The 21,228-nt window shown below is 38.1% G+C and overlaps 1 protein-coding gene across 7 annotated transcripts in view; it reads right to left on the bottom strand.

Moving 5' to 3' along the window:
• kazna (kazrin, periplakin interacting protein a) overlaps positions 1-21,228 on the bottom strand; it is a 199,032-nt gene that overhangs the window by 29,187 nt on the left and 148,617 nt on the right. For all 7 annotated transcript variants that reach the window (XM_085393951.1, XM_085393954.1, XM_085393955.1 and 4 more), the window contains one exon: positions 1,800-1,991. In XM_085393951.1, coding sequence (XP_085250077.1) covers positions 1,800-1,991 — 192 coding nt within the window. The remainder of the gene's footprint in view (positions 1-1,799; positions 1,992-21,228) is intronic.

Here is a 21,228-nt window from a genome sequence, read left to right as displayed (position 1 = left end):
ATAGTCCAAGCATCTGCGTCTCCTCTCACCCCGAGATATAACTCCATCTCTCTAGCATAACACATGCTAATGGACCATAATGCAACTAATGGGCTGCATCAACCACACTAATACAGACACTTATGTTAACATTATGATGAATAGAAAAGAAAAGCCCGATGGAGCAAAAGGCTGCACAGGTTTTGTCTCAGCAGGAGCGGGAGCAGCAAACAAGAGATTTAAAGCAACAGGATACTAAATTGAATGCTTTGACCAAGGAAAAGGGAAATGTGCCACTTATTTTTAAAAGTTGTGTTGTGTTGTTTCCCCCAACAGGACACATTTACCTGAACCTACACTTGTTCTGCATTTTTTTTTTCAGGAGTAGCGGTGAGGAAAGGACCAAAGTGTAGAATATCAACGACAAAAAAAACAATTCCAAAAGGATGAACAGAGTCCAAAGAAACACACACACTACCGAAAATACAAAGCAACAAAAAAAAAAAAAAAAGATCCACAAAAAAGGTTAATCACAGGACCGCAAACAGGGAGGCGACGCACAGGACTATATGTACACAGAGCACTAATTAGGGAACAGGACACAGACGAGGGCGAAAAAGAGGAGGAAGCAATTAGCAGGTGAAAACACTCAGGGAATCAGGGAAAGAAACAGACAGGAAGTAAAAAGTACGACAAGCACACTAAGAAAAGTAATTAGCAAAACAAACTGCGAGGTGAAGACACAAACACAGAGGGATCAAAGACAGGGGAGCACTGGAAAAAGTAAAATATTCAAATTACAACAGGAACCAAAAGACTTATATTACAATATTACAGAAACTCAGTGATACTTATTGACTAATACACACATGAGAACATTCTTATCCTGCACAAAAAACAAGTGCATATGCAAAGCTACCATTCGGTTTATGAAATATGCACACCGGCATATTTTCTTCTTTCCACTGTGCACATGTTAATAAATCAGAATCAGTTCAAACCAAGAGGCTTGTGCAATCTCCTTACAATCAGCCATCTGCATTACTGTCCAGCCCCCATTTTTCTATACAAGGAAACATGTTTATATCCACGTGAAGCTGAGCAAGTGGTGATGAGAGATGTTGTAAGAGAGAAGCCTGCACTGGACTTTAAAAACTGATACAATCGTGTACAATGAGGAAGCCAAAACAGGCTTTTTAAAGAGTCTCCATAGGAATGATGAAAAAAAGTGAAAATGCGTTCAGGCTGACATAACAGAGGTTCTGAATATTGCTTCCCCTGTGCTTCTAAAAAGTGAAACAAGTGAAAAACAAGTTTGCTCATTGAAGCTGACATGTAAAAAAGACTACATGAAGAAGAAGAAGACGGGTAGAGCACATAATCTGTCAGCCCGAGATGAAAACTTCTTCTAGAGCATCAGTGGAATAGTGGCATGAAATCAGACTGTAAGTGATGATGTCCATGTTCCAATTTTTAATGAAAAACAAGATCAATTTAAAGGTTAAGACCTACACCTTTCCATTTAGTATTTTGTTTTCTTTCACCCTTCTTTTGTTCGTAGAAATATAATTTAATTGTTCTTGTAGGCAAAAGCTTGTCACTAGATGAAACGGTCAGGAGGTGCTTGTCTTCACACAGTGAGCAAACTCCTGGGCTAAATGTTACCTACCTGTATTATTAAAACTGGTTGCTACTACCGATCAGAAAATGTTGTAAAGAAATCGAATTAATAACAAGAACTTTCCACATTTCTTCTTAAATAAAAAAAAGTCTGTGTTTCAAACAGCACACACAGTTTCTTGTTTCCTGACAGTCCTTACCTTGCAGAGCCTCCTTGGCTCGATCCAGCTCCTGTTCCTTCTGCGCCAGCTGCACACGGAGTTCAGTGGCAGAGAGCACGTCAGCCGAGCAACCTCCCTGGGTCTCCTCCAGGTCCTTATTCAACATGTCCTTCATCTGCCGCAGCAGGTGCACCTCTTCCTGGAGCTGGGCCACCTCTTCACGCAGCAGAACTGCAATTTGCAGAAAAGGAAGAGAGCTTTACCACAACGTTGCCCAAATTAGTGCAATTGTGAATCGCTGCACAGTTTTAACAGTGAATATGCATTTAAGCCAAAATAAAAGTGTTACTTCAGCAGAGAGAGAAGGGTCACATGCTTGCTGGAATTGGGTCTCATACTGGTGCATCGGCTTTGAACAGCTACATGACTGCAGAAATTGTTGTGTGTGAAATGCTAAACTGATTTAACATCACCACGGGAGGCTGCGGTTTTATTTGTTATTGAGATAACTGCAGAGCCAAATTACTGACAGTAATAAGCATCACAGAGATAGGTGCGGTCCATCAGATGAGTAGAGACAAGGCACTGATTGTGTAATGAAATTTGTCTTTGAAGTCGTCTGTTGAACCTTCTCTGTGTTGACAGGATTGACGAGTAAAGGCGGGAGGAGTACTCATTTAATATTCATTGAATGGTGCTTTAAAGTACTCCTCCCTGTCGTTGTGACAAAGACGAAAAACGACAAAATGAAAAACAACAGCACAGACTATTGTTTTTTGTTTTTTTGTTGTTTTTTTCCCTCGCAATTTGACTCGGGGTAAAAAAATTTAAAGTGCTTTCAAAGCACCAGCAGCAGTGAGAGGATTTCGCTCCCTTTTAAAACAAGCCACAACAGACAAATGTCACACTTCAATTTTTCACATTAAAACAAAAAAATAAAATCCAAAATTGTGATTCTTGGCACACTGAACGCGGGTGTCTAGGTGGAGCATATGGAGCGTCATTTATAGTCGGATGAGTAGAGTCATTCTGCTTAATTTCATGCATCCTCGGGGCAAAGGGGGAGGGTGGGGGTGAGGGGAACTGCTTTACCCCATCTCGTGCAGTTCCAGTACCAAGTGCCATGCATAAATCACACTTCATACTCTGAGACTCCAGCTCCAACTCACACTGAAAAAATTAAATCTGAGATGAATGGGACAACTAAGGATGACAAATGTCCTCTGTATTTCCTGGTCATTGTTGCACATTTGAACCAAGAATTTCAAAGATGTAATAAGTGATGCTTTTCTAAATTTAAACAGCATTACAAAAAAAAGAGAAAAAAGAACTGCATTCAGTCAAGGTTAGGATTTCTGGTCATGTAAAATTTGAACGTGGAGAAGATGATTGCAAGTCCCTTAATCAGAACCTAATCAGAAGTTTCCATGTGGAAGCGAGGCAACTGTCTGTTATCTAAAGAACGTGCTTCTATAATCTTGTTACAGACAATAGCTCTAAGTCACTAGATGCACAGTAACAGCACTCTGCACAATGCGCTTTTAAACTGTCTTTTTTTAAGGCATTTAGGCCTGTTTGTCATAGCATTTTATATTGTTTTAAAGCATTTTAAATTCTCATGGTATTTTCATCTCTTAAGTAGACTGTTTTATACTTTATGTACTTAAATTAATTGAGCATGTGTGCAGTGCGACTTTCTTTCATTCAACTTCAAACCCTGTTTGGACCGGATCAATTAAATTAGGTGGTATATTATATATACTATATATATGTACCTATGTTTGAAATTACAGAAGTGATTGCTTGAGAGACAACAAATTTTGTTATATGTGTCACATCCACGGACAGTAACATTATTACAAACACAATGCAATGCCTCCAAATAAAACCATACTGCGTTTAAATGCTGCCATAGTGATTCCTGACATATATGATATTATGAAACATCAGAAACATCAGGGGTTCTGTTAAGGTTCAAAATTGAGGAGGGAGAGTACAAACCACCCTTGGTCCAGAAGCTCTTGGTCAAACAATGATTTTAATGAATACACACGCGTGGGAAGACACTCTGTACGCCGACAGCAAGTAGTCTTCAACTTAATCAAAGCATGAACAGATATTTTATAGCATCAGGGTTTGATTTACTGACGCCCCTTCATGCGTCACAGATACATTTTATACATAGATCAGATCAACACCACAATGACTTTTAACCCAGAAGATCATCTTCTATTTTCATGGCTGGTACTTTCCGTTCTTGTCTTAAAGTGAATTGTTCCTCTTTCTTGCCGAGACATGACTAATCTCTCCTCTAAATAAATCTAACTCATGTGTGTGTGTGTGTTGACCTCACATGCTCTTTGTGTCACCTCTTCACCTACTAACTGTCTGTGTCTCGTCCTCAAATGCTCTTTCTCAATTCACCTGTTGCACTTCTGACCTTTTACCAAAACAGAGGCTCATCCTTATGTGTTACAACCTAACTGAGACTATGTATATGTCCTCTACTAAATAAATGTTTTAACCAAGAACCTCTACTAAAACCTTAATATAAAATGACCTGATATAAGTGTTTTGTAAGCATGTATTGCAATTCCTTCTATGTTCTAGTTTTCCCTCAGCATGTATCACCTGAACAGTCACGTCAGTGAAGCTTAAGACCTTTAAAGAACCTGAACATCAACTCAAATAAGCACAGATATGCATTGTGTACACAATAGTTATAACTGCATCTGAAATACAAAATTAACATCATCATAAACATCTTAAGGCCATCTTAAAGCTATCTGTTACATTGTTAAAGCCTCGTCTTAGCCTGCTGCTCAAAATAACTTCCTGCTTCTGCAAACTCTCTGCAAGCCTGTTTCCTGTCAGCCTGTGACTTTTAGCCTTTCTGAAAGACACACACTGTTCAACCCCTGAATGCAATATAAACTCCAGATTATATTATTAATGCAATGGTAATAATGATGATTATTTAACAATAGCAGTAAAATAATTTCCCTGCTCCACACTCCCTCTCTCGACCTCTGGAACACCAGAGGTCGCAATACATTGTGTCCTCGCTCAGACAACCTCATGTCATCTAATTGGTCCAGTAATAAACACCCGCTCCCATTCGAGAACACTCCATGTGTAAGCTTAGGTTTTCTCGGTCCCTCTCTGGTGGTCTCGGACCTCCCTGTGGTCGTCGAGATCTTCTGCAAAGGAAACAAAACACCTTTTCCTGCACCTCCCTAACTTATCCTATTTGGGACTCTTTAATCAAAAGCCTGATCCTAATTATGTTCTTAACTTATTGACTTGTATTTATATATATTCTTCAACGTTACTCATCACTTTAAAATTCTTTAAGCGCTGGTTTCACATCCGGTTGCTCGCTCTACTTTCCCTTATCTAATCATCAACATCCTTTACACAAACTGTCCACCTTTTTAACAAAAAATCATTAGAACCAGCCTATTCTACTAAAAGCTCCAAAAGAAAACAACCACTTTAATCAATTAAGTTTAAGCATATAAGCAATTACTCCTGTATACATTTCATCATAGCTAAATGCTGCCTAAAAACAACTCCTATGTGTTAACACTAACTTCATTTTAAAACCTCACATTTCCTATGTTATAACCCGTTTTTGGTATAGCCTTTTTATTTCATTTGCTCCTTTTAATTTAACAATACCTTCTAATTCTAGTTTATCAGACTTAACCAAAATATATGCTTTCCTTCCTCTTTGGTCCTTCTTTAAGTTCAGTTAAAAGCTAAATGAATTTGAGGCCTTTTGCCTGGAATCAATACTGTCATGTGTGTTTATGGACTCTGTGTCTGTAAGCGCGTGCAATCCTTCAATAACTTCAATAACTCATATCAAAAAATGCAATATGTATAAAAATAATTTCTATTTATAAGCTCTCCCCTTTATCCTAAAAATACCTCCTATATAATATCTGTATGTGTAAGCCTACATTATAACCACTACTTCTAGAAATCAAAAAAGAAATCAAACCTGTTCTACTCCTTCAACCCTCACTAATTTTCCCTAAGGATATCTTTTTGTCAACGTGTCCCACAATTTCCCTCTAAGATTTGTACACAGCTTTAAAACCCTGGTATTGTATCTTCTAAACAGGATTCAGTTCTTTAATCCTTTAACCTTCACATAAAAATAACAGTTTCAGTTTTACCATACCCAAATGACCAAAAACCCCAAAAAGTCCTGAAATAATCCTAAATTCTTAAACCCTAAATTCCCCCTTTTATTTTTTGACACATTTCATGTGTCAAAAATACTATACATCCACAATACTATACAAAACTTAAAATGCTCAGTTTTTCCCCACTCATGATCCAATCTATGTCATACAAATAAACTTAACACAGAACAATTATCAGTCATGTGTTTCTACAATTAATGGTAACTGAGTTATATCAGAAAATGCCTCCCCCGTAACATTTGGCCTTCTCCCAACAATATACTATAATCCCATAATCTAACCCCAGTCAACAAAACAAAACAGAAATTTTCTCTGGTAAAAACAAATTGTTTGTCCACCTTTATTCATCCTCACATTCACTCACACATTCACTCCATATTTTTGCTAATAATGGAGCTTCCCGCGTCAGATTCTCCACCCTCAGCAAAATGAGCTCAGTCATTTTTTATTTTCCATAGGAAAATATTTCTTTATGCTTTTGGACTGGATTGACTCGCATAAAATCCTTTTTACAGGGACTTACGACCTGAATAGTCCCCCACAGGTAGCTTTCTCCTCAGCCAATTGTAATCTGGAAAGCCCCCTTATATTTGCTCTTCCCGAGAATTTTCAGCGCCGTTATTCACTGTTGCAGGCCTGCTTAAAACAAAAATGAGAAAAAATAGAGCTGATTATTAGCTCATGAAAACACAAAACAAAATCACCTGACAGGTTTTCTTTAAGTGCACTGTTACAAAATAATGGGCCCAATCCTAGACATGTCCATGTTTCCTAAAACTCCCTCTATTAAAAACAAAAACAACAACAACCCGAACCTAACTGACAGAATCAACCCATCACCACAACAACCTCAACAACCTTAAACACAAAAGTTTTGCCACCACATAATTTCACCTCCTCAATACACCGAAAGTCTCATTAAAACCACACAATTTGCACACAAAAATCACCCCCTTTAACATACTTAAATTCAGCATAAAACCCCCTTACGACAACATATAATCACTAAACTATAAATTTCCTCTACTAAATAAATGTTTTAACCAAGAACCTCTACTAAAACCTTAATATAAAATGACCTGATATAAGTGTTTTGTAAGCATGTATTGCAATTCCTTCTATGTTCTAGTTTTCCCTCAGCATGTATCATCTGAACAGTCACGTCAGTGAAGCTTAAGACCTTTAAAGAACCTGAACATCAACTCAAATAAGCACAGATATGCATTGTGTACACAATAGTTATAACTGCATCTGAAATACAAAATTAACATCATCATAAACATCTTAAGGCCATCTTAAAGCTATCTGTTACATTGTTAAAGCCTCGTCTTAGCCTGCTGCTCAAAATAACTTCCTGCTTCTGCAAACTCTCTGCAAGCCTGTTTCCTGTCAGCCTGTGACTTTTAGCCTTTCTGAAAGACACACACTGTTCAACCCCTGAATGCAATATAAACTCCAGATTATATTATTAATGCAATGGTAATAATGATGATTATTTAACAATAGCAGTAAAATAATTTCCCTGCTCCACAGTTCACATCAATTATTTATTTTCATTTACTTTTTTGTGATTAATGCACTCCATCCATCCATTCGCTTCCGCTTATCCTTTTCAAGGTTGCTGGTGTTAAACTGCATCATCCCCTTCTGCACCCATACCTATGACTGATTTCTTACATAAGGACACTAGAGACCTTCAAGACTACAATAAACTATGACAACAAACCATAAGAGAGGATATGTGAGCCTTGCTCCGATACATTTTCGCGCAGCATGGATCACTTTAGGTCCCATCTTGCCTCCCCTGAAACTACAATTAGTCCCACTGCTTTGCCCGTATGACATGTACCTGCTTCCCAGGCCTTTTGACTCCATTAATTTGATCACTGGCAAAATGTAAAGTGGCTGAGGATAAGTGCTGCCCGCTAAATAACGAAAATGAAATGTAAAAGGGGTTATTAGGAGAAGGGTCGAGAGAGAAATGTTGGCCAGTGGAGTGTCATTACACAGAGGTATACTTAATGGACCTGATAATAGAACCACATTTTACGGAGCAACTCAAGCAGCAACACCCTTATTGGCAATCCGAGAACTGTCCCGTTCTGGAAACAGCCGAGCGCAAGATACAGTTCATGAGTTTTTAAAAATCCTATAATAGCCACAGACTCAGTTTAATTTCTTATTCATTAAGTTTGCATGTATTGATTGTGCAAAGGCAGCAACACAAGGAGTTCTATATAATGGGCAAGTATATTGAAATTGTGTGTTCAGTCTCCAATAACCAACCCATAAATACAGATCAACATTCCAATATCTAATTCAATCATAGTTATACATTATAGATGGCATCTGAGGATTAATATAGTTTATATGTATTTTTTGACTGTAAATAAATATGTTTTTATAAATGGGAAATTTATGTATACTACTCAAAATAGAAAAAAAATGTGTTTTAAACAGATGTTATGGAACAACATTGTAATGTAGGCATAAACAAGATGTTTAATATGAGGTATAGCCTCTTCTGGACATGATGCAAGCAGTCACCCATCTGTGTATGGACTGAACAAGTATCCAGATCTGCTGTTGCTCAATTGCTCAACAACAGATTTGAGTGCAGCCTGCAGCTGCAGTGCAGTAGTCATTGATGGTGGCATCTGATGATCACGTCGACCCAGGATTTCCCCGGCACGTTCAATTGGAGACATACTGGGACTAAATCCTAGCCAAGGAAGTCTGGATATACTCCTAGTTTAGAAATGTCTGTGCTACTCTGGCAGCAAGAAGGGTCCATGTTGAAGCACCTCATGACCATTCAACTCAGAGATAGCCCTCTTATGGACATAGAAGGCTGGGGCTACAGTTCATATAGGCATATAGGCAAGTTGTGCATACACTGTTTTTGTGTTCAGTAAACAAATCACTAGTTTTCTAAGAGATTACAATGATTTACTGAGAAGCAAAGACTGAAAAAAATATTTCTCGACATAAAACTTATTTCTTTTCTTCCCAGCGCAACATGGAGCTTACACAAATATAGAACAATATAGCTCTCACTCTGACTTTATGAGGTTAAAAACATGTATAGACGTGTGCACTGTATTCGAGCATTCACAATTCCCTATCTTACACTTAGAGTTGTCATGCTCTAAATTTACACCGTTAGGTTTTAATTTCTATTTTTAAGCAATGTGTTTTTAATGTATTATGTAAAATATTCACCTATACATATGAATACCTTTTGCTTGCCTTACTGAAATCCATGACTGGAATTATTTTCTGTGTGTCCATTATAAAAAACAAACTATAAGCACGTGCAATCCTGCAGTACTTTGAGTTTACAGCTACATTTTTTTATGTTAGTTAAAATATAATTTGTTGTATATACTATACTTAGCAAGAAGTAGGTAGTGTTGAGTGGTTTACACAGGTATAAATGAGAAAGACTTTGAGTCTACATTCTACTGCTAATTTGAATTTGGTGAGTTAATAAATCATCATCACATTAAAAAAATACAACAATGGTTACCACCAAAAGGGCGCTTAACATAAAGAGCGTAACAGATATGTTATTGTCTAACCCTGCACTCTGGAGGCAAGCTCAGTGTGGAGTGGAGCACTCCAGATATGACAGGGTTTGAGTGTGGGGGGCAGGATGCGGTGGGGCGAAGACTATCACCTATTTTTCAGTGTCCACATAGCCTCTAGGTTAGCAAAAGGGATCAGGGTAGCGCCGCATTACAATGACAGAGTGGGAGCTTCCTGATAAGTCGTATCTTTTCTGCTCACCACTTCAGGAACCCATACAGCTCTAGGTCCTGCCTGGAAGAGGTGCCAACTTCTATCTCAGGGAAAATGTGATGCCCACAATTTACAGTGTTTATGTATGTGTAAATTTAAATAATTGGGGTATTTTAATAAATACTTTTTAATAAAACTTTAGTAACTTTTTTATATTGTACAAATACATTTGAAAATACTGCATACTTAATTTCTTGAAGTGATTTCAGTGGGCAAATGAAGTGTTTTAAAAACACCCCAGTTCTTCCAGTTCTTATTGAATTTCAGTTCGAGTCCAATGAATAGCTTGAAATGGTACAAAGGTAAGTGGGGGATTGCCAGAGGTTAAAAAAAAGGTAAGGTTACACAAATCTTTAAAAAAAAAAGTACATTTCAGAATTATTCAAAGAGGCAGTTTTCAGGGAACAAGAAATGCATTAACAACTTAAGCTGTTCTGCAGCAACGCAGGTTGATCAAGTCTTGAAAGGTGGTGCTACCAATTTCTGGTAGGTGTCCCAACTTTTCTTGAGTACTTACAATTTCTTCTGTCTGCATAAAAGTATAGTTGAAACACACTGTGGTACCATGCCCTTGTAAGCTTTATTTAAACAGTGATGTACTGCAGATAGTTGTGTGCTACTATAAATATAGCGAGGAAAAAGGTAGGTAACAATGAAAGAGATACAGAACATCATAACCCTTTAAAGGTTAGGTCTTTCCTACAGAGAAATCACAAAGAAAGGCAAAGGCACTAAAAAACTCTGATAGGAAGAGATCCGGTAGACTCAAAGCCACAAAGAATCACAAAACAAGTTTCTGAGAGACAACAGTTTGTCCCTTGGCCATGAAACATGAATTGGCCAGCACAGTCTGCGAACTTAAACTTCATCGAGCTGGTTTGGGATGAACTGGACGGAAGACAGAAAGCACATTTATGGGAACTTCAGCAACAGAGTGGAGAAAAACTTTCTGAAGAATATTTGGTTTCTAATTGAATTCCATAAGTTCTTTTAAACTTTGGTTATTTCTTCTATGCTTGCATTTCATAGTACAATGAGACATTGAATATCTTGATTTTCAATTAAAAAACAGGAAGAATTTGGGTACTCTTAAACTTTTGACCAGTACTGTACTTCAGATCATGTGGCTTATCGTGTGTGCAGGCAACCAATAAGCAGGCGCTAGTTTACGTCACTCTTTATGTCGCGTTTGTCACATAGTAACTTTCTCCAACTTGACTGCTTATCTGTGTTTGCTATTTTTATGATGGCATTGTGTGATGGTTAAAGTCCAGTTTATTACTTGTAAATGTTGATATTTCTTTCCTTGTGCAGTTGAGGCAATATCGCTGTTGTTGCTATGTATGGATAGAGATGTAGAACTACATATTGGAGCTAGTGTGGCCTTGTTACTTTTGGGTTACGTTTATCTTATATACTGATTTCCAAGCTATGATTTAGTTATTATTTCATGTCATATTTCAATACTCTTACCTGTGATGTGCAATACATTTAAGTATTATGCTGGCAGAAATATAGCTGGATATATGTTACACTGTTAATGTGTTTATTGTGTTTATTATGTTATTTATTTCTTTTTAAAGTACCACACACATGCAGACAAGACTAGAGGTGTAATTTACACATTTTCAATGAAGGATCATCTGCACGGCCGCCTGGTGATCACATTGTTCATTAACAGGCAGAATTACACACTCCTTATATCCATTCCAATCATAACCTCAGAACTAGATGGGATGAGATGATGTATATATATATATATCAGTGGTGGCCGTCGGTTACCTCTAAGACTGGGATTTTACTCTCTTGCTAATTTGCACACATACAGCTAGGGGTCGTAGTTGTTGTTATTATACTACTATTATACTACAACAAATTGGAGAGTACTACAGTGGCAGTGCAGAGCCCACATACCCCCTCTAATGACATAATCTACATCTCTTTGACCCTTAAAGACCCTCTCATATTTGCAGATGCATAAAATGTAAAATGCAATCAAATTTTTTTCTCTTTATTTTCTTTTTCCCCCAATTACAGTTAACATCTAAGCCTAACATACCAGATGTATGACACATTTTATTTTTCCTTTTACATTATTTCCATCTGTTTTCTGTCGCTTGACTTTGTGACCCTACATCTGGGTGACTGATTACTTCTTTGTGAATAAAACTGTAAAACTGTAACTGTAAGCTAAATGCTGAGTCAAATAGGGCATAGAAGACAAGTGGTGATAAAAAGATCACGCAAACCAGTGTTGATTGCACCAACACTGAACAAGGGGAATTTGCGGCTTGTCAGATCATAAATTATATGGCACCCTCAGTTCAGACACATAGAGAAAGAAACTAATTTTGAAACAGTAAACGTAATACATAATTACTCACTTCACCAAACAGCCACCGTTACTACGTAAGTGCTGTTTAACCAGCATTATAAAGGTTGCTTCTTCCAAACTACATGTTAGCATGGTTGTTACTTCACTGCCATTTCAATTTAGAGCTAAACACACACACAAACACACAAAAGCACGCATGCACACACACAGGCAAACACCAGTGACCACTTGCAGGTTGTAACAAGATATGAACATTTATCTACTCCTTGAGAGGAATTTGCAAACCTGACCAACAGTTATTTACTCAACATTATCATTCAGCTGGACTGACTGATTTACGTTTCTGGCAAGCTGATAACTGTACTGCAACATTTACTCCTCTGTTTTCCCTCTTTTTTTCTTCCTTTGTTCCAACCAGAATATCCTGGAGGACACATCTGCTTCTATAGCTGTACTCCACTATGTTTAGCGTCTGGTGTTTCAGAGCTTTTTGCTGAAAACGGTTTCCTTCAGTGGCTGAAGGTGTGTTTTTTTCCTCTTCTCCTTTAAAGCTGCCAAGCTGTTCACCCACAGATCAAACTTACATTTTTTATTCAGAGTGGTCTACAAACACTAAGGGTCATGAACAGGAACCATTTATCTCTGGTTTGAGTTCTTAAGTGGGGCACAAACCCTGCAAGCTTTGAGGCCTCTTGGCATTTGGCAGTCAAAAGCTAGGAACATGGAATGTCTAGTTTGCACCCAATCATGGTTTGCAAACATAATCCATTTGAGACTCAAGTGACAGACGGAACAACTGAAATAGGTCATTGGTCAAACCAGCAGTAAAGCTGTGGAGAGCAAGACTATGGACAAGCGGTCTGAAAAGAAAAGCTGTTTATGGCCTTTGAAACAGACCAGAAAATCTCTGCATAGCCTTTTATAGTTCAACAGACACTCAAATGAAGCACTCAAACTCACTGCTGTTTACACAAAGACAATGAAAATAAAAAGATCTGAAAACTATGGGCTTCATCAGTCTAATAACAGAGTAAGTAATACTGTAAATTATTAGGTTTTCATGTAATCATATGAGTCTGTTCAGCTGAACTTTAACTTCATAGTAAATAAATTCTCTGATAATAGAACTAAAGTAGCATCCCTGGGAGAGTTACCACATTTTACATCATTCTAAATCATGCTAAATCAAAATTAAAAATACAATTTTGAACATTACGTTTTACAGCAGAATAACCAAGAGGAACATGTAAGTAAATATCAGTTATGACAGCTCTTAAATGTTCTTCTTGCCCTGTACTGGGGTTGTTTACCCTCCCTGATATTTTGAATGTTTCAGTCTCTGGACTTGCAATTGTATTGGGCCTACAGCTGAGCTGTTTATAGCTTGTGTTTGTCTAAATGCTCATGTTTCTCACCCCATGGGGCATCTCCTTACTTTTCTGATATGATCTATACAAACATATCCCTAGGTGCAATAAAACTGAATTATACATTTATAGAACTCACTGGATTAACACACTGATGCAATCTGCTTTTGCACAGGTTTATCTGCCAGTTGTTAGTCAGCTTAAACTCACAAAAAAGAAAAGCTTTAACCTCCTGAGACCCTTCATCCTTATATAGGGATACAACATTTAGACTTATCTGCACTTCATACATTCATTCTGGTCAATAAAGCAATTTGTTGCCTTCTTAAACACTGGTGACTTTATTTTAAAAATTAGTTTCTGTTAAACAATGATGCTTAGTTTTCACACTTATCAGGTCCAACTAATCCTAAATAGCTGGAGACTTAAAAACATGCAGCTAAACATGCGCTCAAGTCTCAGAAGGATACATTGCAGGAAACTATAAAGTGCCGAGAACCGTTTAGTTTAATGGTTTTTGCAACGCAGCATTTACTGAATTCTTTAAAGAAGACAAATGTACAAAGCTGGATTTTAAGACCAAAATCCTTTTTCACTGGCACATTCTCAATTTTCCTAGTAAAAGCATTAACTTGGGATTTTTTTTCTTCATGTTTTTTCTCTACCTAGAAATAGTCAAAATTGTAAACAGAAATTCTTTAAATAGTAACAGTTTAAAGTGTATCTCTGACTTAAGCTTTATGCAACTGTGAAGAGCCATAGGGATTAGACCGGGGCTAATGACGACTGATCTTTGTCTCTCACTCGAATGGTGAAGGAATATGTGCATTTATTGACCTCCCTCCATCTCTGCAGTCGTTGTGTTCAGACTCCCTGAACGTACTCGCCTCTAGTTATTGTGATTCATTGAAACAGTAAATAAAATCTCCATCCCCAGCCGCTGATGGAAATGACTGCTAAAGTGTGTGCATTTGCATAAAAGCAGCAATGCATCAGCTGACGTTCAGCTGGTCCCACTGAATTATGAATTTGATCAGTGTCATTTCCTATTTATGTGATTTAAGCAAAATGTCTCAAGCCGTCTTCCTAAATAATGCGGCAGCCTAGGTGTGACAGGTTTGGTATGGTGGAAAACAATCATAAAACACCAAAACTTCTCTGGGGATACAAAATCCATCATCCTTTCTTCATGAATGGTGAAAAAAAGAAAATGAAAATTGGAGTAGAACAGAGACCCTCTGAAAATTGAATTAGTCTTGAACTCTATTATTTTTCTGGGCCTACAAGAACTATTTAGCCACTGCACTAAGTAGATCTCCTTCCACAGGAACACACCGTGTTTCCCAGGGGATTACTGTTGATGATTATATGTCAATACAAGGCCATCTCCATCTTTCTCTGTCTCCTTTCTTTGTATCATCGGCTTACTCTCCTTTCCTGTGTTCTTCTTCCATGCTGCAGTTCCCATTTCTCTCACTTGTGCCAAAACTGCAAGCCTCACAAAATAAAGTTGAAAAAAGGGTCCAGCAATCTGTCAGAGAGTCCTGTGGCCACGAGGCAGCTGAGATTGGACCTGGCTGAAACAGCAATGGAGGTTGAAAATTGATAGGGAATGACAGTAAGTGTCTAGAGGGGGGTAATTTTTAGATTGGTTTTCCCTCTTTAGAGTGAATGGGAGAAAAAGACAAGGTGGGGTTCGGTTTTTTTTGCCTGATACTGGAGACAAAATCAATTAATGGGCCAATTGTTCCCATAGAATTCTCATTCAGCCAGCTTGCAGACTGAGGACATACAGACCCACGGTACAGCACAGAAGATGGTGTCGTTACTGTGACAGGCAGCTTTACTCCAGCACACATAGAACATAATGGCTCCAACTTATTGTGTGCAGAGAACCATGTATAAATATTGGACCAGGAACACTTAGAATGGAAATTCTAGATCGAATGTTTATTTGATATTAACTATGTAACTGAGCACATTATTATTATGCCACTTTGATTTCTCCAATATGTCTCATTTCCCAAGTCCAGTCATAGTGCAACATAATCGTATCCTTTTAAACCCTTTGAACATGCCATACTGTATGACAGGAAAATGCTGTAAAGTGCCAGTAAGCCTAGATGAAAAGGTATATGTGTAGTTTGGAAGCATAGCATACTTTATCACAGGACTAAGGGAACAACCCAAATAAGGAATGTGTTAAATAAGAAAAGGAATGAAAGAGCAGCTGGGGTCAAGAATGTGACGGAAGGCAACAGCCCACATCCTCTTATTTGTTCGCGCTTGGCAGCTAAGCTATAGCCTATGCTTGAATAATTGCATTCAAACAAACGCTCTCTAAAATCCATTCAGAGATGCTTTGCTGGGTTAAAAGCTTAAACCTTCTTTTGAATAGATTTAAAAACAAATACATTTACGATAATGCAATTAAGGGGGCTTTTTTCTGCAGGTTATAAAACTCATTCTTTTGTATCTAACTGACGCACACAACTATGTGCATTGTGAGCACCATTACAAGCCAAAGTGGATGCTCTGTGGGCAGCAGTGGAGCTCTTTGAACACTTTTCAGTCCTGCCAACACTTTTGCCAAATGTCACACATATTTCTAAGTGCTTAATCATAGCAAGAAATAAAACCACTCAGATGTTTAATAAGTTAACAACTACCTAATGTTTTCTATATAAATAATATATTTTTGAACCCTTTTGACAAATTAAGCCCCACAGACTTGATGTTCGTGTTCCCTTTAAAGTCTTTGTGACAGGGCAACACTTAGGCTCCTATAAAATCTATAAGGATCAGCAGTGTTACTCCATGGGAAACTACATGCACAATACCCTTAAGGCTAATGCACCTTCTCAAGCAGAGTTTCATTTCCTCATAATGATTTTATTCCAGGAAAAAGCACTTAAGTCTCATATCAATCAGAAATGAGAGATACTGAAACACCTGTGCAATCAGTGGTGCTAAGGATGCTTTATTGCCATTTGTTTCATCTAAGCTCAGCAAAAAGACTTACCGGGAAAAACTCATATGTGCTTATCCCTACACATTAGCGAATGCATGGTGGGATAATAATTCATGTTTGCTCTTTAAAAGCAGCCATTATCTTACCTTTCATTCCTATGACAATCTGAGTCCTCTGGGAAAAGTAGAGCCTTATAGTTCATATATATATGTATGCCAGTTTGTTTTATATTATGCTATATATTTTTTGAGATTCGTTCATCACAAATATCCATTTCTATTTGAAGGCACCTATTTTTGTAATACTTCCTCTATATACCGCCACAAAATTCAGACCATGAGCTGTTCCTTTTCTTCTCCATACTTTTCTTATCCTGTCATAGTGGTACAAGTTCATTTTAGTTTCATCTGTCCAAACAATTTGTTTTTCCCTCGAGAACTGTGCGGGCTCTTTCAGATGTTTTTTTCTGGCAAAGTTTAATCTGGAGTTCTTGAGTGTATCAAGTGGTTTGGACCTTTTTGAAAACCCTGTGTAGTTAGTTTCACGAAGGTGTCTTGTGATTGTAGACTGATAATGAGACACCTACTTCTCAAGAGTCACTGACTTGGTTAGATGAGTGAAGGGTTCTTGTCCAGGTGATGACCCACCTTAGTTGTTTTCTGTGCTTTCTTTTTCTTTGGTGTTGCTGAGCTGGCCAGTGCATTCCTTTTTTTAAGAACATACCAGATTGTTCATTTGAAACATCTGAAATGATTTTCAGATTTTTGTTTTATCTGTTCCAACTGTCAAGGAATAATGAGGGAAAAGGCTTCACTTGGCCATGAAAGTGCTTGGCAGTCAATTACCCAATTACTTTTGAGCCTCTGAAAATTGGGCCTGTGTTTAAATATGTCTGTAATTCCTATTTCAAGGGGTTTAACAATACGTCTGTTGAACCCCTTGAATTAAAGCTCAAAGTCTGAACTTCAATCACATCTTGATTGTCTGATATAAAATCAGCTGTGGTGGTGTACAGAGGTAAACTTAAATATCTGTCATTTTGCGAATACTTATGGACCCAGCTGTAGTAAACACCAACTAAGCCTAACCTAAATCAGTCCGCAGTTTATGCATCCACACAGAGGAAACATTTGCATTAATAAAGTCAGGGAAATTACATGATCATGAATATGCTAAATGATTTTTTTATGACGTACAAAAAGAAAAGAACCCAGCTGTTGATCGTGGAAACTCTGTATATAATATATAGGAAAATTGTATCAGCTGATACACATAAACTGTAGAAAGGGGACTAAATCTTCCCTTTAATGTGGTTTCAGCTGTCACCCATGATTTATTTAATATTTCAGTGTTAAATACAGTATGATCGCCAGGTACAAATGAGGTGTTAAACATCTGCCAGAAGGGCAGCAAAGGTGACGTACGTCACTTTCACACGCAGCTTCTCAAGCAAGTGAAAACACGTGCACATTTCCCATCTGGTCCCACACACATCACTCAGGGCAGACTGCCCGCATTTATATGCCTTTCATCTCAAATGAGATGCTAGAGTCATTAATAAAAGACTCTGTGGGTCTCTGTCTCACATGTACACACAGACACACACACTCAGTTTTATGGACCATTGATAGCAAATTCATCAGTGGCTCATGACGGTTGTAATGCCTAAGTCTGACGAATGAAGGCGGCCTGCAGTGTCTGCTCTGTCTGGCAGTGCTTTGCTCTGGATTAGCTAGTCAATTCTCATGAGCTGAACAATCTCCCTGCGTTGCCTGAGGAGATGACAGGGTCACGGCTGATGAAAATGAAAGGGAAAAAAAATAAAAAATCACACCTTGCCTTGGGGCACTCCATCATAGAATTCAAACTCTAATATTATATATTAACTGAGACAATGATGGAGAAAGATTGGTATTCAGGATAAGACATAAGGGAATAGGGGTTGCTATTTATTGACAACCACACCAGCATGGAAGCTTAAGCCTCCACTCCCCGCGATCTTTAGCCTCGCAAAGTATGAAAATATCTGATTTTTTAATGAGTGAGTGTTAAATGAGAATGTTTCACCCCCTATGAGGGTTCACTGTGCACAATCGATTGCTTTCACTAAACAAACTACGACCCGTTCGAATTCCAGGTTGTCATTGTTAATTCAACTCAAATGCATATAAATGACAATGTCGTTCACTGCGTGGCTTCCTGCCTTTCATTCCAACAGTGTCGATCAAGTAGTCTCTGCTTCAACATCCAAGAATCTGACATCCACATGCTGGCAAGCCCATTTCATGCTTCAAGTCCTTGGAGTAATGGGGGCCGAACTTGTGTGAGAGTGAGGGGTTAGGAAAAAAATGATCAGAGAGAAAGATAGGCAGTAATCTCAGCCGCATTCCACCACAATCTGCGTCCGCCGGTTTAAAATCGTCACTGTGGATGGTACCGGCCACGGTTTTAAGAAAGCCGCAAAATGCAAATACAGTCACTTTGGCATATGAAGCTACTACAATGTAACTGTGTCTAAAAGAAAAAAGATGCATATTCTCTCAGTTTTCTTTGAGGGGCTTTGGCAGGGGAGATTTAAAACAGTCTTTATTTTGGTGCCCTTTAACACAGTTACATAAGCAGCCCTCTTATTTTCACAGTCTGTATTCGTACTAAAGTGATAGTAATCCATGGGTTTGTTTCAAAGGCTGCAGTCATCTAAGTTAAAAACCCAAACAGTGAGATTATCATCCTTCAGAAACCGCAGATGGACAGATATATGTGAGAGCTCTTTGATTTTTCTTTTTTAATTTTTCAAATTAAGAGCAGAATTTCCATGACACGTGAAAGAAAGATGGCTTAGGTCAACAGGGACAGACGATTAGATTACTTGGTAAGAGCCTGAACTAATGGAGCGACTGGAGGAGTCCAAGATTGCAAATGTGCAAAAATGTATATCCTTTCACAAACGTGCAGAAATGACAAAGTGCAAGCTAGCAACTATCCTCCTGCCACAAATTCCTTATTAGACTATTTATCGTCCTCCAGCATTTTGTATTAGTAGGCAATCGGGTAGTAAATAAATGCTGCTGAGTCCAACCAGAGCCAAGTCTAAGTTACTGTAATTGCAGAAATGTGCACTATTTGCTTATTCATGGGGATAACTAATTAGGTGTACACTGCTATCTAAGGTGGCGTATAATGAATTGGTGCTTTGCTAAGGTGGCTGTGCTAGATATACACTACTGTTTGTGGTTTTATTCTTGGACAGCTTACACCAGACACGATGAGCATGTTAATTAGTTGCACCGGGCCAGGCAATAATAACTGTCATGTTTATGCTTGATGAGCTGTGCTGGTAGTATAAGATGTAAAAACATGCCATTCATAATGTCATGATATGAAAAAGTCTCTATCAACAATTAACTTGTGTTCTAACATCTATTACAACTATCTTCCTTTTGGTTCAATTATATTATTGCACATTGTGAATGAACACTGTGCTATTGAACTTTATTTTCTCCTGGGTGTTGCTGCTAAACACACAGCAAACAAATTAAGAATTAATTTTGTGCATGAGTGGGATAGCTAGTTAGATGATAACATATCAGATTCTAATGACACAGGAGGAATACATTTTTTGGAGATATATTGTTGGGGGTTTTTAGGTAAGCATTCAGAAGAAAATGATTCCTCCTAATGATTAGGTGGACAAATGAACTGAGACAGGTAGCTAAGAGGTGTCTGGCTGTTATTACGACAAAGCAGGTGTGAAGTGCATGCATGTGTGTTTGTGCGCATATTGTTAAAAATGACCTTTGGTCCCAAAGGCTCACACTATTCTTATTAATAGTCTGGGCCATGTGAGAGGCCAGACACTGTGTCACCATGGATATTTCATCAAACTGTTGAGTCTACAAGCACACACACGCATACACACACAAAGTCAGAGTACCTGCATCAGGTTGCCATTGTGATGAAAACCAGCAATCTATAATTTCAACAGAACACACACACACACAGACACACACACACACACCAATAAACAAACAAAGTGACAAAAATAAAAACAGCCATCTAGAAATGTCACGCCAAGATGACAATGATGATTTGGTAGCCAAATTAGGATATGGAGCCACCAAAACAATCCCAGTTGATTAGATACTGGGAGGGAAATATGTAGCTAATGGTTATGGAGTTACATTTATTCAGTTTTCAAACTGACTAGCGACTCAGCTGACAGCTTCTGCAAACAAAGCCACGAGATTGAAAAGACTGTCACTGCAAATGTGTGGCACCTTTTCAGTGACTTACTGAGAGCAAGTTCTGTCATCCAGCCATGTATATTTGATGAGCTGTGGAGGAATGGACAGTGTCTGAAAACAGCACCCAACAGAGGGACCAATTTGATTTGTGACAGTGACAAAACAAGCGGCCAAATTAATCTCAGTTTTTATTTAATGCTGTGGAGTAAATGTGATTAGGCACCAAGGTGTTCAAACAGAGAAATAAATGCAAGATAATAAAAGCCCCAATCAGACCGCCTCATTGAAAAACAAAATTACCTCTCGCGCTAAGATAGTGGCAAATCAGACTTACCAAGGCGCATGATTATTATACTTTCTTTACCATTATCCCTGACTTGATTCCAACAGGCAGCTGATTATCTGTATCTTGTTCCAAATTGTCATCTGTCTGCCACAACGGGAAGAAACTGGCTGGTACATGCGAGAGCCGCTTGCTGCACTCACCTGCAGCACAGGCGCTGAAATAACTAGGACAGAAATCAGCTACAATTACG

The sequence above is a fragment of the Rhamphochromis longiceps genome, linkage group LG20 (genome assembly GCF_057381845.1).
Source record: "Rhamphochromis longiceps isolate RC_006_pf linkage group LG20, R_longiceps_female_GT1.1, whole genome shotgun sequence".
Lineage (NCBI taxonomy): Eukaryota > Metazoa > Chordata > Actinopteri > Cichliformes > Cichlidae > Rhamphochromis > Rhamphochromis longiceps.
Note: the sequence above shows the minus strand (reverse complement) of the source record. Positions and strands in the feature narration are given on the sequence as shown.